The sequence below is a fragment of the Ovis canadensis genome, chromosome 12 (assembly GCF_042477335.2).
Source record: "Ovis canadensis isolate MfBH-ARS-UI-01 breed Bighorn chromosome 12, ARS-UI_OviCan_v2, whole genome shotgun sequence".
Classification (NCBI taxonomy): Eukaryota; Metazoa; Chordata; class Mammalia; order Artiodactyla; family Bovidae; genus Ovis; species Ovis canadensis.
The window spans coordinates 14,481,712-14,509,647 of NC_091256.1; the positions used below are offsets into that span (position 1 = coordinate 14,481,712).

The 27,936-nt window shown below is 39.7% G+C and overlaps 1 protein-coding gene across 3 annotated transcripts; it reads right to left on the reverse strand.

The window, feature by feature from the left end:
- Positions 1-739: 739 nt before the first annotated feature.
- On the reverse strand, positions 740-27,936 carry NUCKS1 (nuclear casein kinase and cyclin dependent kinase substrate 1). Of its 3 annotated transcripts, none has more exons than XM_069545230.1 (7): positions 27,500-27,936; positions 10,263-10,312; positions 8,578-8,683; positions 5,716-5,771; positions 3,225-3,377; positions 2,260-2,409; positions 740-1,252 (listed from the first exon to the last, which is right to left on the reverse strand). In XM_069545230.1, the coding sequence occupies exons 1-7, from the start codon at positions 27,514-27,516 to the stop codon at positions 1,053-1,055; spliced, it is 732 nt and encodes a 243-aa protein (XP_069401331.1). In that variant the 5' UTR covers positions 27,517-27,936; the 3' UTR covers positions 740-1,052. The 3 variants fall into 3 exon arrangements, with proteins under 3 accessions (XP_069401331.1, XP_069401332.1, XP_069401330.1); XM_069545231.1 differs by having other exon boundaries at positions 2,260-2,406; positions 27,500-27,848; XM_069545229.1 differs by lacking the exon at positions 27,500-27,936 and having other exon boundaries at positions 10,263-10,359.

Genomic DNA, 27,936 nt, shown 5'->3' on the forward strand with positions numbered 1-27,936 from the left:
TTAACTGGCACTTTATTTTGCTTAAAACCTAAACATTGTCAGTTTGAGAAGAAATCCACTGTGATATATAGATCTCCCCATTTTAATTCTAGGGTTTCTTCTTTTGATCCTTGGTAAAATTTTTTATTCAAGAAACAGAATAGATACATATATATATTTAAAAACATGAACCATTAGAGAATGAAATAGGAAATCAAGCAAGATTTGAGTTTTGGATAGGAAATTAAGAAAGATTTAAGTTTTGGCGGCCCTTGCTTTTTTTTAAAGTTCTTTAAAGACTGTAGCTGAATAAAAGGATCACTGGCTCTGAGTCTCCTAGAGATAACAAGTGATGAAACTAAAAACAAGCAAACCTATATCCCCAAACAGGGTCAGGTAACTTCAGTTCCCTGCCCCCACAGTATAAAACATGAATACCTTTAGTAGCAGTTCAGAATTCATCTTTATCTCCTACCTGCCCCATCAGTGGAAGTTTAACATCATGATTTTTTAGACATCCTTATTTTTGTATATAGAATATAAACTTGTATTAGATGACAATTGATTTTTTTTTTAAATTCAGGTAGAGAAAGAAGCAATAACTTTTAACTAAAACCTTCTACATTTTTTGATTCCTGTTCAACTTGCTACCATTTAGCAAAAAGCAAAATTTTCATAGTGTTTACCTCAAATCTTATTGCTTTACAACTGTGGCATACCCTCCATTAAAAATAAAAAGATGAAGCAGTCAATCCAGTGATTAATTTAACATGGCTTTCATTGGGAAAGGGGGGGAGGGGGAAGAGGGGGTCATGACGAAGAGACCAATAGACAAAAAAGGTAAATTAAACATACAATGCTTTTCTTTAAAAAAAGAAGAAAAAGAAGAAAAGAAGAAAATGTTATTTTCAACAAAAGGGAAAAAAAGCATTGAAAGCCCATGAGTCAAGCCATAGCCAAAACCATATTCTATCTTAAGTAGCTTTTCTTTTTTTTCCCTCTTTTTTTTTCTTTTTTTCTCTTTTTTTTTTTTTGTTTTTTAAATAAAATCTCTCCCCAGACCATCATCACTTTTAATCTTCCCCAGACTGGGCTTCATCTTCAGACCCTTCATCCCCAGATTTCTCAGGTGGAGGGCTTGAAGACGTTTTCTTTTCCAGAGGGCTTTCTGGTTCCTCATCTTCTTCTTTGGGAGAAGGAGTCTTTTCCTTTGATGCCTTTGAAGCTGTGGGGCGACCCACTTTCCCCTTGCCTTTCACAGGACTTGGCGTCACTGAAAGAAGAAAAATACCAACTAGGGGAAGGGAAGAAACATCTAATGTTTTTAACAAAAATCAGCTACAGAACAATCTGTAAGAAAAAAAATCAAAAGACGACACTCTGACTTACCGAAAATGAAGGTGGGTACTGGTTTTCAAACACTTTTAGCCAACACTACTATGTTAACAGTAATGTTTGTAATAAAGAAACAAGATGCTATAGAAACTACATAACATCCTTAGTGGCTTGCAAAACTGTCAGTTGTTTATGTTTAAAACTTGAGTGAAGAAGAGGGGATGCAACTTAACCAGAATAGAAAGCCGTCAAATACCTGTTATTTTTAAATTTTTTGGCCATGCTGCATGTGGAATCTTCATTCCCTCACCAGGGATCGAACTCGCGCACACTGCCCTGGAAGCTCAGAGTCTTAACCACTGGAGGGTCAGGGAAGTCCCCATCAAGGAACTTTTAATACTTTCATCATTATCAAACAGTAAGACATGATTAATAAAAGTTCTATTTGCCAGAATTTAAAAAAAAAAAAAAAGGCAAATCCAGCTTTCTGATTTAATGACAAACCAGCTTCACCCAGAAGAATATCTGATAGAAACCACAAGGGCTCAAAAAAAATGAACCTATGCTGTCAAGAGTGATTTCATTCTCTGTACAAATCAGAACAGTTAAATATATTACTGTAGGTATGTATTTTCACAATTTTCAGTCTTTAGTAGCTGCTGGGATTGTGATATCAGTGGGAAAAAACAGGCAGTAATAGCTAAGCTGGTGCAGTGTGAATAGGTTATTCCCAAATCTTGCCTTCTGTACAGCATTAGCTGAAGAGCAGGGCCAAGCCGCCAGACTCCTGGAGGGGCTGGAGCCCTTACTAATAAGTGAGTGACACTTCCAGGCACAGGAGACAGGGTCCCTTTATCTTTGTTATGTGCTCACTATCAAGCCCTACTGAAGGATTTCTGTAGAGCACGTTCATTGGTGACTTAACCTGACCTCTGCAGAGCTCACCTGTGGCCTTTAGCCTGGGCTTCGGCATTTTCTTTTCTTTTCTCTCAGGCTTCGACTTCTTAACCATCTTTTTGTTTTTCTTTTTTGAACTGCCATAGTCACTATCATCATCGTCTTCTACTAGGAAATCCTCATCACTGCCGGAATCTTCTGAGAGGAAAGAAGAATTTCAACGTCCAACTTAATGTATACATCCTTCCAAGTGAGCAAAGGGAGAGAGCGCTAAGAATGGAGGATGGGATTTGGAAGTCGGACACTCTTGGGTTCTATTTGCAGCTCTACTACCAATTCGGCTGGAGCTGTCATTGGCCCCACCTGTAAAATGGTTTAACATGCACATGAGGGTTCCATGACTGACTGGTTTGAAGAGGAGGCAGAAAAACAGGAAGAGATTAGGCTTAATGTGGATAAAAACTGAAGTCATCAAATGACTCTTGGTAGTTCTACATTTTCCATATAGTCCTGATAAGACCAGGAAAATGAAAGTGAACTGATGTGGTGCGTTTGGCACAACTATAAACAAAGTAAGAAACATACATACAAAGCAAATATACATACAATTAATTAATCTGACTAACCTGTGAAACACCTAAATTCTGTTAACACCTTTTTTGCAAGGAGATGTCTACACCTTTCTCCACGAGGACAAAATACAGATCTTAATCACAGTACCCACCAGGTAATTGTTACTCTAACAATGGTTCATTCAGTATATGAGAATGAATGATGTCCTTAATCACTATTTGAGTATTTAATCAGTACTTGGGTACTTATTTGATGTACTTAATCAGATAATAATTGTGAGAATCTCTGAGTTTTTTAAAATATATCAAACAATCCTCTCTAATAACACTGAGTATCTAATTTAAGGGGCTGATTTTAACACTGAGCATCCAAAAAACTGCTGAAGTAAAACTGAGGTCACAAACTACAACCACGACCAAGACACAAGGCGCGGCACGCACTCTCCTGGAACGGCGCCTCGTCCTCCTCCTCTTGCTCCTCCTCGCTGCCCGCATCGCCCATGAGCATCTCCCTCTGCTTGGAGGCTGCTTTAGAGGCTGCCTGCCGTTGCTGGCGCACGCTCTTATGGTCTTCCTTCTCGTCTTCACTGTCCTCTGCAACATCAAAGTCACAATGCAATGATCAAAGGGTTAGGGTTTCACAGGTGACTGGGAAAGGCGGTGTAAGAGATGAACTGCAGCTTTACTTCATTCAGAAAGGGAAGATTCTGTTCCTAAAAATGTCTACGAAATATGCAAAAAGAGAGGTAGAATTCAAAGAAGTAACTTGAATAAGGCTATGTACCCATTATTATGGGTTTCCCTGACAGCTCAGTTGGTAAAGAATCTGCCTGCAATGCCGGAGACCCCAGTTTGATCCCTGAGTTGAGAAGATCCGCTGGAGAAGGGATAGGCTACCCACATCCAGCATTCTTGACTGGACAATTCCATGGACTGAGTCAGACAACGAGTTGCAAACAGTCAGACACGATTGAGTGACTTTCACTTTCACCCACTATTACATATAAAATAACCTAGGCATGTAGTTTTAAGTAATAATAAAGCTCAATTTAGGTATAACAGATGCTTCCTATATAACATGCTTTAAACTTATATTATTATTGTACCCTAAAATTCTCAATTACATTCAAACCTATCTACACAGCTTTTAGAAACTAAAGTTAGAAAAATATTTTAAATAGTAGAACAGGGGAAGACAGTTTTCCAACATATTCATTCTACAATACAAAACATACAGTACTCAAAATAATGCCAAACTACTACCCTTTTCAACGAATGAGGTGTGGGCATTTCAGTTTAGAGGAGATGGAGGGAAATCTTCAAAACACACATTTAGATCAATCAGATCTTAATACAATTTTATAATAAAAAATTACTCTCATATACTATAGTTTATTAATTAAAAACTTTTCAGCACATAGTTATGGTCGTGCATAAATCTGACTTAAAGGGCAGGATGCCAGCCTACTGTCTGTAGACCAAGTTATATTTATATCAGTTTCACCTATAGCCCTGCTCCTGGACTTTGAGGCTCCCTTATTCTGTCAAGGTTTAGCTGTTACTCTTTTGGAAACACTAGAGTCTTATGAGCCTTGTTATGGACAGTGTTCAAGCCATCACTTTCACTACCAAAAACTTCACCTGAAGACAACAGACACAAGAACAGAGCTGATTTTGGCAGACTCAAAATTAAACCCACTTGGTAGGAGGTATGCTTAACATTAGTACAGAGTTATTCATCTTGAAGTGCTCAAATGCTTACAAACACAAGAGATTCAAATTAAGGTTTACAAGGTAACTGAATAAAAGTGTATGTTACATTATCACAACATTACTAGACAGTGCGAAAAGCTAATACAATTTCTTTTCAGACAATCATTTAGCAGACTTGAACAAGTGAAAGCAAAGCAGCTCAGTGGAGTGCTCGCCTGGTGACTCAGTGGGGAAGAATCCACCTGCCAATACGGGGGGCACGGGTCTGATCCCCGATCCGGGAAGATCCCACGTGCTGGGGAGCAGCTGAGCCCCTGCACCACAACTCTTGAGCCTGAGCTCCAGAGCCCGGGGGCCGCAACTACTGAGGCCAGTGTGCCCTAGGGCCCGCCCGCCGCAAGAGAGAAAGGCCTGCGCGGCAGCGAAGACCCAGCACAGCCCAAGATAAACAAATTAACTAAATGATTAGAAAAAAATAGCTCAGCAGGGCGAATTCAGTGGAACTTTGTCTACACTTTACATATTACCTAAATACCATGGGAACGTAGACCGAAACTAACATGTTTGGGAGCAAGGTAGAACTCTCAATTCTTGAACGAGTTAAACTTTAAAAAATAAATACCAACAACAAATAATCAGGATTTAACAGTTAATCTAGTCAGAGTCTCTTCAATTGATTCTTTTAAGTTAAAATTCTTACAAAAAAGCTTTCTCTGTGGCTACTGTTTCAAAGGACCTCTTCCCAGCTAAAAAGTCAGACTAAAACTAATCAGTTTGCTTTTCAACCCAGAGTCATCACTTCCTGTATTTTATACCTTGATTTCACTTAGTATTATATATATTCTATATAGTTTGATATCTTTTATTTGTTCATGTAAGTGGTTTTCAATTTCGATTATGCATAATTTCAATTATGCATGAGAATAATCTGTAAATACTTTTAAAAAACAAAGCCCCAACATCCCGCCTAGACTTGCTGAATCAGAAGTCCTGGGATGGGATAGACATAAGTATGCTAAAAAAAAAAAACTTTCACAGGAAACAATAATAAGCCAGCAGGACTAAGAATCATTGTCAGCTCTTTGGAGACGGAAACACTCAGTTTGCAACGTGGCATTTACCACAGAGCCTGGCGTTACTATGAAACCACTTATCAAAATGCCCAATAAATAAATATATAAATAGAATTACAGCTACTACATTAAAAATTGTTTACTACCTGCTGAATGAGAATCATCCTTCTTAGTCTTCACATCTTTTTCTTCTGAGTCCTCACTATAAGAAGAGGGAAAAGTTTAAAAGTCTTAGGTCAAAATCCAAGTGAACATAAATCTCTAGAAATCTGACTGGAGAAGAATGCTAAAGAAAAGCTCCGTTATGCATAAAATAATTCAGATGCTGAGGAGTGAAACTGCTTCCATTATTTCCCTAATACATAGAGATACTGGTGACTAAGAACAATTTTATCCACTTTTGGAAAATATTGCTTCCTTTGAAGACCCAAAGGAAAAAACGAAGGTATCTCAACACAGGCTAAATCTTTTCACCTATGCATAAGCCCTGGTTCACAAGAACATTTAATAAGAAAAAAACTTCACTGTCAGAGACAGAGTATGAATATAATGAAAATAAACCATGTTATGTATCAGTGATGGTAAAGAAGGCAAATTAGTGGATAGCACCTTTATAATTATTACAAGGTGCCCAGAAATTTATCTAAAGCGAAATGAAAATAAATTATCTCATAATATTAATATTTAGGAGTCCAGCATGCTGCATATCAGAAATCTCAACACATAGGCCTGCCTTACATCATGGAGAAAATAAAAGCAAGCTAAAGATCATTGCAGGGTAGAAGTTAAAGAGTTTCAAAGTTAAATGGAAAATTTTGTAAAAAAATTTTTTATGTCACAAAGATGCACATTTTATATCCTCACAAATTTTAACTCAGAAATCTGGTATCTAGTGTTCTTTGTCGTAAATTAATTAGCTGTATCTCAGGCAATTCACTTGGTACTCTTCAGTGCTAAAAATTTTGATTCCATGAGAAATTCTGACAAACAACAACCAAAAAACCATACACAAAACTGTCTTCATAGCCTTCTGTTTTTCAACAGCAGATTCGGTAAATCCTTTGGTATTCCCATAATCTAGATCACACTCAAATGACAAACTATTGAGCCCCAAGATTCCTAAGCAAAGGAAAAACCAAACACATTTCTTTACTAAGCAATTTGATCTAAATATACTGTAATTTTGAAAATTGTGACTGTTCTATCTAAATATTTTATGCAAAATAAGCATTTAATTCACAAGTCTATTAAATGATGAAGAATGAAATCATTTTCTCTATCTTATTATTGAGTTTATAGAGACCATTAATCCTTGACCCCCTTTAAAGTGAAGTAATAGCTAAACTTTTAAGTAGACACCAACAGAAAAATCAACATAATACTGGTCTGAGGGAATAAACATATGAGACAATACAAATGGCAACAAAAACTGTATTTCAACCATTTTTGGACACATAGGAGAGAGTAATAAAACCAAATGATTACAACAATGAAAAATGTAGTCTAGATATCAATTATATTGATGAGACATGATAGGCAATGAAGATGCTCATTCCTAGGAAAAATACAATAAAATAAATACAGTAAAAGACAGTTCTAAGTCGGACTGCTGTATGAAACTGGAGTACAGACTTCCCTGACGGCCCAATGGTTAGGACCTTGCATTCCAATGCATGGGGTGTGGAAGCCTTGTGACCAAAAAAAAAAAAAACCAAACATGAAACAGAAGCAATACTGTAACAAATTCAATAAAGACTTTAAAAATAGTTCACATCAAAAAAAAATTATTTTAAAAACCTGGATTAGAGAGATATATTAATGAAACTATGGAAGAGTTATCTTCCTACAGTAAAATTTTATCTTATTTTTCCTAAAATATTTTCCACATTTCTGAAATTCTCCAGGAAATAAAATATTAGAGGTTAGTGACTCAAGCAAACAGAAAATGCTAGGTGAATGTATTAAATTTAGCTTTCTGTGAATTCAGAATGAAAGACTTCTACTCAGGGCTTTGTTATACTGATTTCAGTGCTCAAAAGTAAATATCTTAGAAGAACTAATGAGAATTATCATTTCATTTCTTCGAAATGCTCATACTTAATAGTATTGTTTGGAAGTGGTGTAGTCTAATGGCTAAAAAAATGGATTTTGGAGTCCAGTAGACATGGTTTCAAAACCTGCTGGTTCATTTGCCAGTCCTTAGATAAATCACCGAATCCTCTGAGTTAATGTTACTTACCCTAATAAAGGTTTTGTGAGAATTAAATGATAATGATTATAAATTAGCACATAATAGATACTAGCACATAATAATCTTAAATGGTAACTATCATCACCACCACCATCAAGAAGGTCTTGGTATAGTTATACTACACTGAATTTGAGAGCTTACATGTATACCTATAAGAGCAGAGATGAAAGCTACTGTTCCTTGGTCATGTGAGGCAATTACAGTTAAAAATATAACTCATCTGAACTCATTTATAAAACGAAGGGAAAGGGAACAGCTCAAAATGATTAAATTATTTAAACAAAGTAGGATTGATTATATAATACTCAGCAGGCAAAGCAACTTAAGATTCTATAAGCTTTAGTTATAGTTCTGTCAGTGATTTGTGCCAGTGATTTTCTGAATAGGAAAGGTCACTTATTCTTCGCTCTTTCTACAGTGAAAATGCCAATAGTATCTTTGGACAACAAATTATCAGTACATACTTAAACAATCTTTCTGCCTTTGTTCAGAGGTTTGCAGTAGCAACAAAATCATTCCATCATTCCCAGAGCTCACTTGAGACTCCAGGTTGAGTCTGAGCAAGCCTCCATGACCTTAAAGAGGCTAACCTCTAGAATCAAAGCACTTCATGCTTTGATAATATGAAACACACAAAAACACCACCAAGAGCACTTTCCCAAAGTAACTGAAGAGTCCACCAGGTTAGAGATCAGAGACCACCCCCATCTTAGAGTGGTGGCAGTGTGGGCAGAAACGGATTAGCAATGCCTCTTACCTATCTTCCTGTGAATTCTTTCCAGATCGCCTCTTATTTTTAGCTTCTCGGGGAGATGATCGAATTTTCTTAGCTGGAGGGCCTGAATCTCTTCCATAATCTTCATCTAAATAGATTATGAAGATCGAATTTATTTATGAAGATAAAAATTTTCAAATTTAATGAACTATATTATGATTTTTACATATCAAAAATACCACAGTATTTACTGAGATAATTCTCTCAAGCTGTTTAACAGCTAAGAAGGCAGAATTTCCTAAATAATTTTCTTTCATTACAAAAAAAAAAATCTTTTCTACTCTAGTTCCACCTTGACTCAGTCATTTTTATTTTTGCCTATTGCTTTCTAGTCCTCGTGTGTATACTTTAATATACTCACAGTCAAATATCTCTTATTTTATATTTAACCCTTTTAATTTGTTAAAGCCTTTAAATGTTTCCACATCTTTGTATTTATTTATTTTTACTATTATAGTAACATGGTTATATTATAAGCATTTTAGAATGTAAAGAACCAACAATTCTACAATCCTAACACAATTACTGTTATCAAGCAAATTACTTTTCAGCTAAAGTATCATATATAGCACACTCTGACACTTGAAGAAAACACCCTCAATTTAAAAAGTGCCATAAAACCTTAAAGAGTGACCATTTCCAAACCTGTTCGCTAGACCATTATATATAATCGTGAGGATCGAGAACAGTGCGAAGCTTCAGCAATTATTAAATGGTTGAATAATTATAAATTATGGAATACCATACAACCACTAACAAGCATAAACTTTTCATAACACAAGAAAGCTAAGTAGCGGCAGCTGGGAGAGGCACAGAATCCAAAATTCTACAGAAAGATGTCAACTATATTTTTAAAAGGAAAAAAAAAGACCAAAGCCTTTTTAAACAAAAAGGTTACTTGAGGGCTAAGGGACCTTGAATAATATTTCTGTCTCAGTTTCCTTATCGGTAAAATGGAAATAACAATACTTATAACGCCATTTTAATAGGACTGAGCTAAGGATTAAATGAGTAAACAAAAACATTTAGCAAGTATTGCTTCTGGGAAGTTGGGTTATGTTCTTTTTTTATTCTTCTTTATACATTGCTGTATTTCCCACATTTCCCCAAAGCATATAGTATTATCTTTATCAAGTAAAATTAGATTAAAAAAATAAAGAAAAAAAGAACAGTAAACACATCTTGAAAATGAGAGTAAGGACATATTCTAAAGAAACCTTTCATGGCTAAGATTTACAATACCCTAGCCTCTCTATAGTTAGTCCACAAATCAAAGGTGTTTCACAAAACACTCTCATCTTACTTTATCATGCAAAATACATACACGCTCCCTATTACAAGGTATGAGTTTTGTCGTGATTATAGCAGGAGATATATTAACTGATAAACAATGTATAAGAATTATCGAACATTTAAACTTCAGACTCCAAAACTAGGTAAGAAAAAAAATTATTGAAGTGTTTATTATCAATGATTTACTAAGGAAAAATTAAAATCCATGCAGGTTCAACATTTGTTTTGAGTGACACAGACTGATGTAATTTATATACGTCAAAATAGTCTAAAAATTAAAAATTATTTCAAAAGAATAAAAAAAAGTATAAATAAGCTGGGTATTCTTCCACTAATCAGTTCAATTTACTACTTACTGAAATCATAAAACTTACCAGCATCATCAGATTCCTGAAATTGTGAATAATCAACGACCTTCCTATTTCTGTAAAAAGAAAAGACTCTAAGCAAGATCATAAAAATATAGGACTTTTCTAAGATATTAGAACACACATTTCTATTTCATAAACAGAATTAGAACTAGCTCTCTGAAATTTATTTTTCAAAAAGCTGTCACCTCAGCCAAAAGAATGTCACATTGTGTTATAGGAAAGCATAGCTTAAAACAAAAGTATTTCAAATGAAAATTCTTATAGTGCTCATCTCAGGGATAACTCAAATAATATCCTTTCCAACAAAACAACCTCCCAGGAGTACATAAAATGGAGAAATGAGCCACAGTACCATATATTCTTTATATACAGAGTCTGATACCATCTGCACACAAACCAAAACTATAAATGTTATTTTATTCACATATTCCTGATAAATAAGGTTACTACTAATTTTTTTTTCACGGCAAAGTGTCTTAGCTTTTAAATATAATACAGTCAATTATAATATACAAACTATGGTGACTGTAAGTTAAGCTTTACACAGAAGGGAATGGAAGAAACTGATTCATTCAAAAGCTGTTCTTTGGGACATCCCTGGTGGTCCAGCAGTTAAGAATCAGTGCTCCCAATGCAGGGAACTCAGGTTCAGTTCCTGGTCAGGGAGCTAGATTCCCTATGCTGCAGTTAAGACATGGCACAGCCAAACAAGGCATATAAAGATGCTCTTTATTAGAGAGCATTTGGGGCCACACCCGACAGCGTGCAGATGTCTGCTCCCATCCCACAGCAGTGAAAGCCTGGACGGAGTCCTACCCATTACACCACCAGGAAGCTCCCCTAAAGAGCATTTATTAAAGGAACAAGTTTTTGTATCTGCTTGGCTCAGTGATTTTTAAGTCCTTTCAGTTCAGTTGCTCAGTCGTGTCTGACTCTTTGCGACCCCATGGACTGCAGCAGGCCAGTCTTCCCTGTCCATCACCAACTCTCAGAGCTTGCTCAAACTCACGTCCATTGAGTCAGTGATGCCATCCAACCATCTCATCCTCTGTCATCCCCTTCTCCTCCTGCCTTCAGTCTTTCCCAGCATCGGGGTCTTTTCCAACAAGTCAGTTCTTTGCATCTGGTTGCCAAAATATTGGAGTTTCAGCTTCAGCATCAGTCCTTCCAGTGAATATTCACGACTGATTTCCTTTAGGATTGACTGCAGTTCAAGGGACTCTCAAGAGTCTTTGCCAACATTACAAAAGCATCAATTCTTCGGTGCTCAGCTTTAAGAACTGTGTGTGTGTGTGTGTGTGTGTGTGTGTGTGAAGTTGCTCAGTCGTGTCCGACTCTTTGCGACCCCGTGGACTATAGCCCACCAGGCTCCACTGTCCATGGGATTCTCCAGGCAAGAATACTGGAGTGGGTTGCCATTTCCTTCTCCAGGGGATCTTCCCGACCCAGGGATCGGACCCAGGTCTCCCGAATTGCAGGCAGATGCTTTAACCTCTGAGCCACCAGGGAAGCCCTACTTAAAAGTACTTTAAAAAGTATTTCTTCCTAGGTAAAGCATCTTTAATATCTCAAACAAATTTAATTCCCATTTTTCTACTTCATATTCTAAACCCAGAAGTTTAAAATTTCTGCCTTAAGAGAGAGATATAAGAGCTTCCATGTTAGTATCCAAACAGCCTGGCATTTTGAAGAACCTTAGCACTGTAACTAAGGGGAAATTGAACAAATGAATTGAAAGAACTAAGAGAAACATACTACCAACTGCACTTAAACCTAAGCTGAGGACTATTCCTGGTTTTATAGATTAAGACGCTTCCCAGGTTGCTCAGTGGTAAAGAATCCACCTAATGCAGGAGACAGGGGTTCGATCCCTGGGTGGGGAAGATCCCCTGGAGAAGGAAATGGCAACCCACTCCAGTATTCTTGCCTAGGAAATCCCATGGACAGAGGAGCCTGGTGGGCTATAGTCTATGGGGTCGCAAAGAGTGGGACACAACTTAGTGACTAAATAACAGCACAACAATAGATTAAGACATCGTTTAAAAGGAAAACCAGGGCAGTCAGAATTCGAGTGTAGGTGCAATGTCTATATAATATGCAAAAATGATAGAGTAGGAGTGAATTCTGAACACATGCTCGGGGCTTAGATGTGCAAGAGGGTACAGCTGCATTTTTTCAAGCTGTTCTGGGTCTCCGTTGTGCACAGGTTTTCCTCCATCTGGGGTAAATGGGGGCTTTGTGTTATGGCGCACGGGCACTAGGACCTTCGGGCTTGAGAGCTACAGGCTCATGAGCTGCAGCCCCACGCTTAGCTACTGTGCGCCATGTGGGGCCTTCCCAGACTTGGAATCAAACGCATGCCTCCTGGGCTGGCAGGCAGGATTTTTACCACTGAGCCCCCAGGGAAGCCCTGTGGACACACACTTGATTTAAGAGAGAAAAAGGACTCATAAGGAATTTTGCATTGTTTTTCTTTAGTCTACCAATAATGAATTATCTTCTGACTTTATTGCCTCAATGAGTCAAGATGCAAAATCATAAAATATATTGTAACTATGTTTTAAGAAACTGAGTTTATATACTAAAGATACCATTCTATTAGGAAAGTCAATTTAAAAAACATGACTATTAATTCCACTTACATGAGTTACCTAGTCAAATGCAGAGAGACAAAAAGTAGAACGGTGGCTGCCAGGGTTGGGGTAGAGGAAGGTGGATTAGTCAATGGTGTGTATCGTTTCAGTTTTACAAGAGTTCTAGAGACTGAATGCGCAAAAATGTGAATGTATTTAACGACTGAACCGTACGTTTAAAAATGGTTAAGATGGGGCTTTCTCAGTGGCTCAGTGGTACAGAATCCGCCTTTAAATACAGGAGGCCGGGTTCAACCCCTGATGCAGGAAAATCCTACAAGTGGCAGCGCAACTAAGTCTGTGCGCCACAATTATCGGCCGTGTACACCATTTCTGAAGCCTGGGAGCCCTAGAGCCTGGGATCTGCAGCCAGAGAAGCCACCGCAGAGACCCCCGAGCATCCCAGCTAGCGAGCAGCTCCCCCTCGCAGCACCGAAGATGCAGCACAGCCAGAAGCAGATGAATAAAATGATATAAAAGAATCGGGGGGAAAAGGTAAGATGGTAAATGTGCTACTTTACCACAATTAAAAAAAGTTATTGGGGAGCTAGTAAATATTCATGTTCTAGCAAAATAGTGATTTTTAATGACAGACACCATGAAAAACAACATTAGGAACCCAAGGCAAAGACGACCATTTTCTGCATTACTTAGTATCAAAGAAAATGGGACACTGAAGCAGGGGGAAAGGATCCAGGAGAGGGAGTTTCAAACCTCAACTTCTAATAATTATGTGCAGATTCTGAAACTGCAGGTGTAATAATTTTAGGTTACCCACGCTGGTGTAATTGCAGCTAAAATTCGGTACAATTTCCAGGGATCGATAGACATAGCCTATGATACTGTATAAAGGCAAGTAATCATAATGGAAAAGGATCACTGTGGTTCTTAAATCACTAAGTTGTGTCTGACTCTCTGCAACCCCATGGACTGTAGCCCACCAGGCTTCTCTGTCCGTGGGGATTCTCCAGGCAAGAATACTGCAGTGGGTAGACATTCTCTTCTCCTCCTTCTTCCTTCTTCATATGAAGAACAACTGAATAAATTGGGATTTTTTTAACTTGCAAAAGGGAAAACACGTTACATTTGGTGGTCAGATTAAGTATGGGTTCAATATAAAGAACTTTCTAACTGCTTGCTAATGATAGTTACACTTCTCTAGTGTATCCCTAGAAACACTCTTTACAAAGGAATTATGTAGTGATAAATACAGAATCTGCCGAGAGGAATTCAGGTTCTGGTTCTAGAACTTCAGGCCAATCACTTACTCTCTGGGCCCCAGTTCCTCAGCTGTTGGAACTGATGACCTAAGTTGCTAGAAAGATCTAAAGAGTTGCTCTATGAAATTAAACACAATTACCAAAGTTTAATGAAAAACATGACTGTCAAATTCAAACAGTCAATGATCCTTTTGGGCATCACACAGCTTAACACATACTGCTGTGCCATTTGTTTTCTTCACTAATTTGAGCTCTTTGAAGGTAACAGTTATGTCTTATGTCCCCACTGGTGCTACAGAACAGGTAAAAGGTAGGCACCCAAATATTTTCTGAACTTTTTGCTCTTAGGGCCAAATTTTAAGAGCTCTGTTAGAAATCTAATTCTAGAAAATACTCTAGAGGTTAATTATCCAATCTCCTCAAAGTCTGGAGAAGGCAATGGCACCCCACTCCAGTACTCTTGCCTGGAAAATCCCATGGATGGAGGAGCCTGGCAGGCTGCAGTCTATGGGGTCGCTAAGAGTCGGACATGATTGAGTAGCTTCACTTTCACGAATTGGAGAAGGAAATGGCAATCCACTCCAGTGTTCTTGCCTGGATAATCACAGGGATGGGGGAGCCTTGTGGGCTGCCGTCCATGGGATTGCACAGAGTCGGACACGACTGAAGCGACTTAGCAGCAGCAGCTCCTTAAGTCTTTTTGGATCTCATTTCTTGCCACTTAACAATCAACACCAGAAGGCAACCAAGAATCAGGTTTCTTTTTTTTTTTAACCACCTGGTCCTGCAGCTTCCTTGCTTAGAATGCTTTCGTTCGTTATCAGTCTCATTCATATCAGCTACAACATCACCTCTTAACACCTTTAATCCCTTACTGATACTACATAAACCACTAATGCCTGTCTCCCCTTTTAAACGTGAACTTCTTGAGGACAGAGGCGTCTCTCCTTCACTTAGAACGTCAGATTCAAGGCAGGTTTTATGAGTGAATGGATTTGGCCTTTCCAAAGGATTAGGGTGAGAAAGGGCAACAGAAGGGAGGATGTATGTGCCACTGGAGGTTTTAACCTATCAGACTTTCAATCCCACTGCTCTTAACAACAAAAGAAAATTCAGTTTTCTCCAAACTAAAAAACTTTATTTTAGATTTAAGAGATTTGAAAGGGGAATTTCCTGGCAGTCCAGTGCTTAGGACTTGGTACTTTCACTGCAGTGGTCCAGGGTTTAATACTCGGTCAAGAAACTAAGACCTTGCAAGTCGCCTGGCACAGCAAAAAAATTATTTAGTACATTTTCCTCTTTTTAGCCATGCTGCATGGCATGTGGGATCTTACTTAGTTCCTTGATCTAGCCTCCTGCTTTGGCAACAAAGACCACCAAGGTCCTTGGACCACCAAGGAAGTCCCATATTTCATATCAATATATTTTTTTCTATCCTAGTTTTCAACACAGGAAAACTACAAACATGTTATGATGCCACTGAAAGCATGGAGTCTTAACTGCTGGAGCAACTATCAAATGCCAAAACCAATTCTTCAGTGTAAAATGAACATCAAAAATTGAAACTGGGAGGACAATACAAAATTTCCAATACAGACATTGTAAAGCAATGATCCTCCAATTAAAATAAATTAAATTTAAAAATTTCAATATAGCATAAAAGTTAAACATGGATTTTAAAATTGGGTTTAAATCCTGGGTCTCCCAGTTACTTCCCCTCTTTGAACTTCACCTGTAAGACAAATAACAGCTGTCTCTCAAGGATGCTGTGAGTGCCAGGCACACAATTATCCAATAAACAGTAGCCATTATTTCTTGTAACCACTAACCTGTTCCATCCAGAATACCACTGCAATCTTGAACCCACCTGATTACACAACACTCTTGAACTATTTATCTGAACAGCATGATTAAATCACTCCTCTTAAAAACATTGTGTCTGGTTCTAGTATTATTTAGAAAGATTGTGTTCAAGAGTTTGTTGTTCATTTCACTAAAATGCAATGTCAAAATAGGTATTTTAACATTATTTCCAACTCTATGATAAAGTTTCCAGTTACCATTTAGGCCAGGGAAAGTAGCAATACTAGCTATTTTAAATCCACCATTCAAGTTCGATCAATTTCTATCAGTCAAATCACATGGAGTTCTATCTAAATAAGTCTAAAAATTTATACTAGAAAACAGAACTGTAACCCAGTAAGGAAAACAAATGTTTAAAATAGAAACTATAGGAACACAAAAACTTCAATTATGTGCCTGCTCTTATTTTAAAAGCTGATATAATCACTATATTTAGATTCTAAAGGTAACTTGGTTGCACATGAACCAATTCTTGGATGACCACCAGAGGGCTTTGAGATAAGTCCTAACTTTTGCATTGGTATAAAGTGCAAAACTCCAGTACTCTTGCCTGGAAAATCCCATGGATGGAGGAGCCTGGTGGGCTTGCGGTCCACGGGGTCGCTAGGAGTCGGACATGACTGAGCGACTTCACTTGCACTTTTCACTTTCATGCATTGGAGAAGGCAATGGCAACCCACTCCAGTGCTCTTGCCTGGAGAATCCTAGGGACGGGGGAGCCTGGTGGGCTGCCGTCTACGGGGTCGCACAGAGTCGGACACGACTGAAGTGACTCAGCAGCAGCAAAATGCAAAACTGAAAGGTAAAGTTGGAAGCTAGACAAAGAACAAGAAAAGATCTATTTTTGGCACCAAAAATGGCTAACTCAAGCAACAGGATTTTTTTTCTTCCTCTCTCTTGATCATCAACTTCCTTCTACTAAACAGTAGTAATTCTACCCCCAAAATATATTTTCTTTCTTATATCAGCAACTATCTAAGACCAAGTCAATAATATTTGAATAACATTCTAGAGATCAAGTGAAGTGAAAGTCACTCAGTCGTGCCCGACTCTTTGCGACCCCATGGAATTCTTCAGGCCAGAATACTGGAGTGAGTAGCCATTCCCTTCTCCAGGGACTCTTCCAAACCCAGGGGTTGAACCCAGATCTCCCACATTGCAGGCGGATTGTTTACCAACTGAGCTATCATGGAATGAACAGTATTTCAGAGATGAAAATGACCACACCTTTGAGATGATCTACTAACCCTCTTAACCTTATAGATGAGAAAACAACTAAAGCCACAAAATCTGATGCTAATCTATAACAAATGTTCACATCAAATTCCAGGCAAGGAAGCAAACTTTAAAATAGAAACACACATTTAATTGTTGACACCGTAAGCTGTATACTACTTAAAGAGCACAAAATCATTTTCTCAAGGAAAACCAGACAGAGCTTATAAAGAGCTTACACTGTTTAGCTCACTCAAGCAGACTGTCCTTCCATTTGTAACCCTGAAGAAATCACACTGCTCTGGTCAATGCAGGGAAGAAATACCTAGCTAATTTTCTAGAATTTAGTTTACCTGAGTTTTGAGAAACAGCTAACATAGCTCTTTTCACTAATCATGTAACTGGTAAATTTCTAGAACAATGTTTTTCAGTCTGTCAGTCACAACCTGTTATTGGCTCCTGAAGCCAATTTACGGATGTATGCCTGCGAGTGTACTCAGTCACTTCAGTCGGGCGGGTCCAACTCTTTTCGACTCTGTTGACTCCTGTGTCCATGGGAGTCTCCAGACAAGAATACTAGAGTGGGTTGCCATGCCCTCCTCCAGGGGATCTCCCTGACCCAAGGATCAAACCCACAACTCCTGTGTCTCCTGCATTGTACACAGGTTCTTTACCCACTGAGCCACCTGGGAAGCCATTCAGTCAGTTAGTTCAGCAGCTCAGTCGTCTCTCTGCAACCCCAAGCACCGCAGCATGCCGGGCCTCCCTGTCCATCACCAACTCCTGGAGCTTGCTCAAATTTATGTTCATTGAGTTGGTGATGCCATCCAACCAACTCATCCTGTCATCTCCTTCTCCTTCCACCTTGTCTCTCCCAGCATCAGGGTCTTTTCCAATGAGTCAGTTCTTCACATCAGGTGGCCAAAGTATTGGAGCTTCAGCATCAGTCCTTCCAATGAACATTCAGGACTGATTTCCTTTAAGATTGACTGGTTTGATCTCCTTGCAGTCCAAGGAACTCTCAAGAGTCTTCTCCAACACCACAGTTTAAAAGCATCAATTCCTTGGCACTCAGCTTTCTTCATAGTCCAACTTTCACATCCACACATGACTACCGGAAAAACCATAGCTTTGAGTAAATGGACCTCTTGTTGGCCAAGTAATGTCTCTGCTTTTTAATATGCTATCTAGGCTTGTCATAACTTTTCTCTCAAGGAACAAATGTCTTAATTTCATGGCTGCAGTCACCATCTGCAGTGATTTTGGAGCCCAAGAAAATAAAGTCTGTCACTGTTTTCATTGTTTCCCCATCTATTTGCCATGAAGTGATGGGACAGGATGCCATAATCTTAGTTTTCTGAATGTTGAGTTTTAAGCCAACTTTTTCACTCTCCTCTTTCATCAAGAGGCTCTTTAGTTCCTCTTTGCTTTCTGCCATAAGGGTGGTGTCATCTGCATATCTGAGATTATTGCTATTTCTCCCAACAATCTTGATTCCAGATTGTGCTTCATCCAGTCCGGCACTTCGCATGATGTACTGTGCATACAAGTTAAATAAACAGGGTGACAATATACAGCCTTGATGTACTCCTTTCCCAATCTGGAACCAGTCTGTTGTTCCAAAGTGAAGCCCTTACTGATGTGTAACTAGCATTTTATTTTTTTTGCCACACAGGTGGGGGATCTTAAGTCTCCCCGACCAGGGGGTGAGAGCACTGAGCCTTAACTACTGGACCGCCACGGAATTCCCTGTAACTAGCTCTTTAAAAGAAAAAGCAGCAAATAGAAAATATTAGAGAAAACTGTACCTAAATAACTGGCAAGTTCCTGAAGCTTGTTTCTGTGTTTGTATTCTTACATGTAACAAAACTGCAATGTCAAACCTATTCCTTACAGGAACCCCATAGAAAATGTCTTGAGAGCCACTGCTTTAGAATATACTGACTTCCAAAGCAGTTTCACTTTTACAAGAAACAGTTATAATCTGTGGCCACAAAAGTGTAACATTTTTTCCTACTTTAATTCATCTTTTCACGAAAATCACTTTTTTAACCTTAAGCACTCATAAAGCCTATCCAAGGTTAGTGGCCTGTGGGGGTCAGGGGGAAGGGTGATAAGCCACCAGGCACTGGAACTACTGGGCCTGACACTGGCCCAGTCTTACCCCAAACACGTCATCCTAGTAACGGATGTACTGTAAGGGCTTGACTGAGGGCCTCCATGATCTCCCAAGGCTACTAATTCTAAGAAAACTCCATAATGGAAGTTTCCAGTGCCGTGAGACCTGCCTCTGAAGTCCACGCTCCAATTGTCTAGCTCCTGGTATTGCCATGGTCTAACTCTCAACTTTCTTCCACAGAGCAGCCCTTAAAATTGAAGTGAGTTTCCACTCTCCTCCAAGGCTAAATATGAAAATTTCTGCTTATCACCAATCACTATCCACTCTCCCCTTAAAACTTAGGACATTTTACCTCTATTTTCCTAACTCTCAAGATTATTCATGTGCCAAATTTACTCAGGATGTAGGAAAATTAGTTCACAGAAGCAGAGATACATAAATTCAATTCAGAGTAATTTCTCACAATTGCTTATCTTTGAGCTTCATGTTCCTTTTGACTAAGAAATATTGATTTAACTGCATATCATTCTGCTTTTTACAATTAAATAGAATTCAAAACCATTCACAAGATACAAGAAAGCAAAAAATTTTAAATAAAAATTAAAAAATCAAGTAAAGAGTTCTCAGTTCTCCAAATGGGGAAAGTAAATTTCTAACTTCTGCACGAGAATAAAGGCATTGTGAATGATGAGCCAGATATATATTAGATAGTTATTACAATTCCCTCCTAAACCTTTTATCAACTTGCTACTATTTCAGTTCAGGTGAATAAATATGAACTATTACATGGCAGTCCTTACTCCCAAAATAAATTCAGTTCCTCCATATAGGAAAACATTTCCAAACGTACGTTTAGTGCAAAAACTATGCAATCAGGAAGAGTAAACCTCAAGCAGCTGAGATTAAAGGGGTCTCAGGTGAGCACATTACCAAGCAGAGTCCTGTCTGCAGCAAAGTCTTGGAAACTTCAGCGGACTCTTCCAGTTGTCTTAATAACTATCAGGGACAAATCTGTAGCCTAAGAAAGTCAGATTTACTGACTCATAAAGATGATGGAACATCAGAGCTGTGGAGCATCTAACCCAACAGGAAAACTGAAAAGGATTTGGGGAAGGGTACAATTTAGGTGAAATTTAAATGAATCAGTGTCTTGATAGGCTCAAAGCACAGTAGGACTGTGTGAAAAGGGGTCATCAGGTTTAGACTGTGAAGTGGACCTTGGGTCCTATTTCTTGGCAAAGAAGTTAAGGTAGATGTGAATTTTGTGCCCAAGAAGTCCTTCTTTGAGGCTCTAAAGTTGTAAATCAAGGACAGCTTTTCCTGCCGAGTGTGATGTTTCCCTCTAATAATGCAGCCTCAAGCAGCGGAGTCTGACGGTCTGATTTTAGAGAACTCAGTGGGAGAGCAGTATTCAGAAGAGTATTCTAGTTTACATTTATTCATTATTATAAACTATTATAGATCTTTCCAGTTGTAGCTTCTGTGGAAGAAAGTCTGTTATCTCTGCCCAATGAATAGATGGCTGGATTTTTACTTCTCAGTGGAGCTAAGTTTTAGTTTAAGAAATTCACTTTCTGGGTCATTTTATCTGGACAGATGAAATCTTCCTGAAGATCACCTTGCTTTGCAGGTAACTGTACAGGTGCACAGTTCAAAAGATACTAAGAAGCACCTGAAAATATAGCCAGTTGAAACACTCTGGCAACCTAAAGTTTTTCAAACACCTCTATTTAGATACTAGTTATTTTAAAAATATGGCAATGCAATTCTGTAACATCAGTTCTACTTTCTAGAACCTAGATAGGAATACATTTTTTGAGACAAAACAAAGGGATGCCCCAGTTTGATCAAGTTGTCATGTGCTAGATCAAATGTTTTCTCTGTCTACAACACTGCAGTCTCTAGTTCTAGACTCAACAATCCAAGAAGCCACTTCTTCATAATCCAGAATGGTATATTTATTTCCCTTTGCAGCTAAGAATTTAAAAAGGCAAACAGAAGTAACACTTCACAGGATACTCAACAACTTCATTAAGTTCAAGTGACTCAAGTTTGCAAACTCTATGTGACTGCCTATCATTAACTCTCAACTCCAGAGAGGCACCATTCACATGGACTGTAATGTGGATGTTAACTGGGTTGGTATCCCAGAGCTACACAGAACGGTGGCCTTGTTTTTTATATTTCTGGGGAAAACAGACCAAAAACATAAATAAAACCAATCTCCCTTTCTTTATTCCAAATTACTTTCTCCTTACTAATGAGTTATATTGCTAAATGATTTCAATCACTAAAAGTCAACCACTTACCTTAATTTATAACTTGTCAAGTTAAATCAACTCCAATTTATTAATCTTAATTTCCTACTAATTGTAGTATACTAATGAGTTTTATAATTGATGCTGAACCTTTTCAAATGCTATGGTCTTTCTCCTTTGGTTGTTTAATAATATGATGAAATCAGTGAAAGATTCTACATTTTGTTTCTGGGACATATTCTACTTGATATTTTTAATACATACTAGCTTCAGTTAGCTATGTTTGGCATTCTTGCATCTATGTGTATACGTAAAATGAGCCCATTAATTTCCTGTGGTGTCCTTTGGGTGGTTTTGGAATCCATTCACTTATTTTGGTCAGGGGAAAAATGCCGACTTATGAACTGTATTCACTTAAAGCCATGCAATTTTCCTCCCGCAAAAGCCTCACACTACTTCAGTAAGTTTTCCTCTGCATTCAAGTGTTCTTTTCCTTTAATGAACCTCTTCGCATGCTCTCTTACTCTTGCCCCCGACTCTCCTTTTCTCCATTCACACCCCTCCCCAGCTTACTCTACAGTTGGTCGTGTCCACCGAAGTCCTGCTATGAACTAAAGGCCTCCAAAGATGGCAAAGTGTGCTGCTACCACGTGAGTAATGCCCCGAGGCAGTGACTCACAGAACCGATCACACTGGCTTTGGACTGGCCACAGTTTCTATTGGAATTCCTGCTTCCTCTTAACAGTTAGGTCGCCTGGGCCAATTATGGAATTATCTAAGTTTCAGCTATCTCACATACAAAGTAGGGATAATATATATACTTTGCTTAAAGAGTTGTTTCAAGATTTTTATTTTTTCTAAAATTAAAGGTTGAGAAAGGAACTGCACTGTTAAAAGGTCCATTCTCTCATCTATGATTTGGAAATTCAAAAAGTTCTGAAAACCAAGTTTTTTCATAATGTATATGGTGGTAAATATATGAGGGGCAAACGAGAGGATTTTTAGAATTTTAGTGTGAAAATTCCTAGGTTTTACCAGAGATTAATGTGTTTCATTATAGGAGCACTACCCCAGACTGGTGATAGTACATTATATATTCAGTATAGGAACCCTTTTACTTTTTTAAAATCTTGTTACCTGCTTAAAAGTTTTGAAAATACTGCTCTCTCAAACATATAGTCCCCCAGTGGTTTCAAACTAAGGATTGTGGACCTGTAATACATTCGGTGTGTAATCAAACACAATTCAAATCTGGAAGAGGCTTAATTAAGACTCGTGAAGCCTAAATCCACCTTTACTTTTATTTCTACACCTTAGCTCCTTGACTTCAAAGTTATCACTTCAAACAGATGGTATTGGACTAAGCTGAAGTTCTTTCTAGTTGTTTTTCTTAACAAATGCTTTTAATTAACTTATCTCTGAAAGTTAAAGATTGAGTTGGAAAAAAACACAGATCGCTATTTAAAACATTTTGGCCATATATTTCCCCTCAAATATTTTCTATATAAATCTTAACCACCGGTGCATACAGAATGCACTCACCATTAAAGATGACTAAATAAAGTAGCATTTGCCCATCTTCATGCCAAACACTAGGAAGGAAAGAGTGGTACCACAGAATGAATGCCAGCATTGTACTCAGAAAATCTCAGTTCAAATACTGGCTCTGTTTGATAGTTCTGTGACATTGAGTAACATACTATTGTAACTTATTTTGTCATCTGTTATTTTAAAAAATGTTCTATTACAGGGTGATAAGGATAACACAAGATAAAGTGAAATCCTCTAGTGGAGTACGTGATTCTGTATTTATACTTAGTAAATGTTTATTTTAAATGTTTATTTAATTTCTCTAAAATCAAACTTAAAACTTTTTTTTTTGGCTGTGCCATATAGCTTGCAGGAGGATCTTAAGTTCCCAAATAGGGATCAAACCTGGGCCATCGCAGTTAAAGCATCAAGTCCTAAGCACTAGACCACCAGGGAATTCCCAGCGTTGTCTTACTATAGTTTTCACATTAAATATATGTATGTTGGGAAATGTTGAGTATTTAAGTGTTGTTACAAAATTAACTCCTCCATTATTCAGGCTTTGCAAGTTATGTGAGATATTTTGGAAGGTAAAGTCTACAAAGAGTTTGTCTTTTTAGAGGAAAGTGACATGTAAGTAACAATGTACAGATTCAAGGTTAATAAAAATCACACTTCTTTCACATGCACACACACACATCCTGGACATAGAGAATAAGATGAGATACAAGGAACCAGGCTCATCTAAAACCACATTTATTAACATATGACATTTTTAAGTATCTTCCTGTGTCTACCTGGGGGCTTTCCAGGTGACGCTAGTGGTAAAGAACCAGCTCGGCAATGCAGCAGGAGACGTTAAGAGATTCCGGTTTGATGCCTGGGTAGGGAAGATCCCTTGGAGAAGGGAATGGCTGTCTACTCCTGTATTCTTGCCTGGAGAATCCCTTGGACAGAGGAGCTTGGCCAGCTAGAGTCACAGTAGACTTAGCACGGTGTATACTTGGTATCAAAATCCAAACTATCTAAAATTTTCAGGTTTCTAAGTTTTTCCCTTTAACAGGCCGTTTTGAAACTAATTTCCCGGTAAGAGAGTGTCTTAAAAAAAAAAAAAAAAAGAAATCCAGACACACTCCAAACAAAATTCTCTTTGAAAATAAAGCAATTTGAAATCTTGGAAAAGCTTGTTAATTCTCAACAAAAGTATAAACAAGACCAAAAATAGTTTTATCAGTAAGAGCCTATGCTTTCACATCTAACTTTCAATGTTAAAGGTTCTTTGCAATCTCAAGTACTAAACAAAAAGAGGCATGATATCAAGTACACTTACAAGATGAAGAAAGGAGAAATAGATTGATCTGAGTGACTTGGGAGTATTTTCAATAAGAGAGGATCTCTGGAGATATACACCAAGCCGAATTTCAAAAAACCCACTTTCTAGTCTGGGCAAGTCAGTAAATCTCTGAGCTTTCTGTTTCATCTTTTACAAGTAGTAGCATTTTTAGTCCCTACCCCAAAGGATAAGAGTCATAAAAACAAAAGTTCAAAGTGTCATACAGTCAAGTAACATCAATTCTTATCTGGTAGAAGGTAGAACATTTATGTGGAAAGGGGGAGGATGAGGGTAAGCAGGGCTGGAAATTAAGAAATCTAGGTTCTAGGCCCAGTATTGGCATGTATTATCGGATGACGCAAGGCACTTCACTTGTCCAGGTCCCCACATAAAGCCACTTGCAAGATGAATTTGCCTAAATTTCTTTCTGGCTCTAAGACTGTAATTTTATGTTATAAACTTGAATCCAAGACCTAAAATATTTGAGCTCTCATTTATATGTGAGTCATATACTATAAAAGGTGAAGAGAACAATATAGCCTGAACAAAACTACTTAGATATGTGTGTCTCACACATCTGTGGAAAATCCTGCCGCAGCTGATCAATTCCACTCATTAGGACTGGTGTCAAGCAGCCATTAGTACATTTCTAAATCTTCTTTAAATGCTTAGGTTAACATTAAAATAGTCAAAAACGTAAACCAGAAAACCCTCAAAATTATATACAGGCCTAAGGACAGAAACATATCCCTAAGCTGCAAAGACACTTATCCAACACGTGCTTTTTTTGGCTTTTGGTTTGTTTTTAAACGAAGTTGATCATTCTGATACTGGGTCAACATCTGTAATTTTTGGTTACATTCCCTAGAGTAAACAGATTCAATTACACCTTGAAATAAAAGCACTTCCCTAAGACAGAACTTTTTTTATTGCAAATTTAACAAACCACCAAACTCAAGTTTAATTATTTCTGCTTTATTATTGATCAAGAGTATGTAAAAGACTTAAAAGACAGTTACAAAGAGGCTTCATCACTAAATATATAATCAGAAACCAAGCTGCTTGAAATTAATAATTTGAAAGTGACTCAAAAAAGTCTACAATATATTTAACTTCATTCTTCAATTAGGGGCAAATAAACACTTAAAAAAATTACTTTTAACACACTAAGAAAAAAGTTGTGCACAAATCCCAATGCCTACCAAAAAACGCATTAGAACGTGCTTAATGTATTTATTCCCACCTGGTGATATAAAAAAAAAAATCCAAGTTTTCAAGAGATAAAAGATGTTCCTGTCCCAACATATAAATCTGGGGGCACAAACTCAGGCAGAGGAGTTAAGTTGCAACAGTGAAAAGTCATCAAAACCTAGTGAACTGCGGTTAGAAGGTAGAGAAAAATAAATCCATTTTCATCACGCAGTAATTTACTTCCAGAAGACAGAAGATCCAATCCAGGTGAAATAAATCTTTATTATGATAATTGTCTTGTTTGTTCTGATCCTAAAGAAAATACTCTATGAAAATTGACCGGATACACCGGTTAATTATTATGCAAAAAAGTATGCATACTGTAATTTGAAATATCGACTCAGACTCCGTGCCAAAATGCAGGCAGAACTCTTTCCGGTGGCGATGGTAAGGTATCAGAGATGCGGGTTGAAATTAAGCAGAAAGGCTGTCAGGTAGGTAGTGAGCACTCTCCTCACGCCCACCCGGAGCGCAGGAGTATGCAGTCCCAGACCACCACCAGTTGGAGCGGGCAGTCTAGTCTGGAGACAGAACGGTGTGCAACGTTTAAAAACCCTTTCCGGGGTTCCAAACCTCCCTTTACAGCTCTAGGTCAAAATACTTCCGTTTCTCACAAAACTTGGAATGGAGAAGGGGGAAGAAACTGTTAAAATACCTAAAAACGAAACCTATTTATCCAGAAAACACAACGCCAAGTAGCCAATCCTTACATTGACAGCCTCAAGGACATTATGTTAAAAATAACATTTATTAGCAACAGCTCTCCTTCTTAAGGCCGCACCAGATTGGATTAAGCCACACCCCTCCATAAATGGCACATTCCATACAATAGCCAGGACAGCAGAGGGCGATTCCACCGGGCGCTGGGGAACGGCAAACTTGTTGACAGTCTCAGAATGAAGTCCAACGGCTGCCCGACCCTAGCCCGTTTATTATTAAAGTTACTCGGGGGGTGAAAAGATTACAAACACACCCGAACGTGTTCGGCCACGTGAGGAGAGCCGGGTAACGGGAAGGACGAGCACTCGGGATTTGGGCTGTGCAAGTTGACCCGCACCTCTCCGAGCAGGGACGATTCCCCGAGGAAGGGCATTTCTAGACGGGGGCCGGGAGCGAACTCGGGACGGGAGGTGCGGGGGGTTACCCCGCTCAGAAAGCCCCAGGCGGGGCAGAGGCCGCAGTCCGCGCCAGGGCCCAGCCCCGAACTCTTCCTCCCGCCTGAGGGGAAAAGAACGCGTCCCGCCCACGCCCGGCCCCGATCCGGGAGGTGGGGCCCTGCGGAGACCCTGGAGGACGGAGGCGGGCCGCCGCAGCAGCGCGGCCCCTCCCGCCCGGCAGGGAGCAACCCCGTCCGCTGGAGAGAACGGGCCGCCTCCCCCCACCCCCACGCGGGCCGCGCGGGGCAGGCGCTCCACGGCGCCTCTGCCCCAACCCCCAACGAGGCCGGGCCAAGCCACCCAGCCCGCGGGGCCGGCCCCGAGGAGGTGGGGCCTGCGCGGGGGCGCCGACTTCACACCCCTCCCCCTCCGGCCCGCCCCAGTGCGGCGAGTGGGGGAGGCGGCAACGCGGCCCCAGGCCCTGCAGCGGCGCGGGGCGGGGAGGAGCCCGAGCTCGGGCGCGCAGCCGCCGCCCCCGCGCAGCCCCGCGCGCCAGCCAGGCCCCCCGCGCTCAGGGGCGCGCGCGGGGCCCGAAAGGGGGGAGGCCGCGCGCGGCGCGGAGAAGGCCGGCGCTGCGCCTCGGCCCTCCCCCCCCACCCGCTCCCTCACCACTCACCCCAGCCCCCTCCAGCCCGTTCCAGGCCTCGGACTCCGCACTGACCTGACAGGCCGAGACATGTTCGCTGTCGAAACAGGACCGAGTCGAGGAGCCAAAGACCAGGACCCCCCCCACCCCGCGCGCTCGGCGCCCCACCCCCCCCAACTTCGGCCGAGGAGGCCGCTGCCGCCGAGCCCCGAGCTGCTGGCTTCTCAGACTCCGCCGCTCCCTGGTTCAGGGCCCCTTAATCAGACGAGCCCCCCGCTCCCCAGTGTCTTCAAAATGGATGAATCAAACCAGCCGAAAATGCGCCAAAGCCGCCGGACTACCGAACCCACTAGGGCCGGTGGGCTCCGCCCCAGCACCACCGGTCATTGGCAGCTCCTGCCAGATGCGCGGAGCTCATTGGTCCGTTTGAATCATCACGTCCCCCCCAGGCTCCGCCCCGCCCGCGGAGAGGCCCCACCTCCTCCGTGAGGTCCTGTTTGTCAAGATTCTCT

What these genes read in the sequence shown, in the direction of transcription:
- NUCKS1 (XM_069545229.1), bottom strand. Translation starts at nt 10,344, where the DNA reads ATGATCTTGCTTAGAGTCTTTTCTTTTTACAGAAATAGGAAGGTCGTT. An exon ending in TCAGGAATCTGATGATGCTG is followed by an intron (nt 8,684 to 10,262) that starts GTAAGTTTTATG and finishes TAATCTATTTAG; the next exon opens with ATGAAGATTATGGAAGAGAT. An exon ending in GCCCAGGCTAAAGGCCACAG is followed by an intron (nt 1,253 to 2,259) that starts GTGAGCTCTGCA and finishes TTCTTCTTTCAG; the next exon opens with TGACGCCAAGTCCTGTGAAA.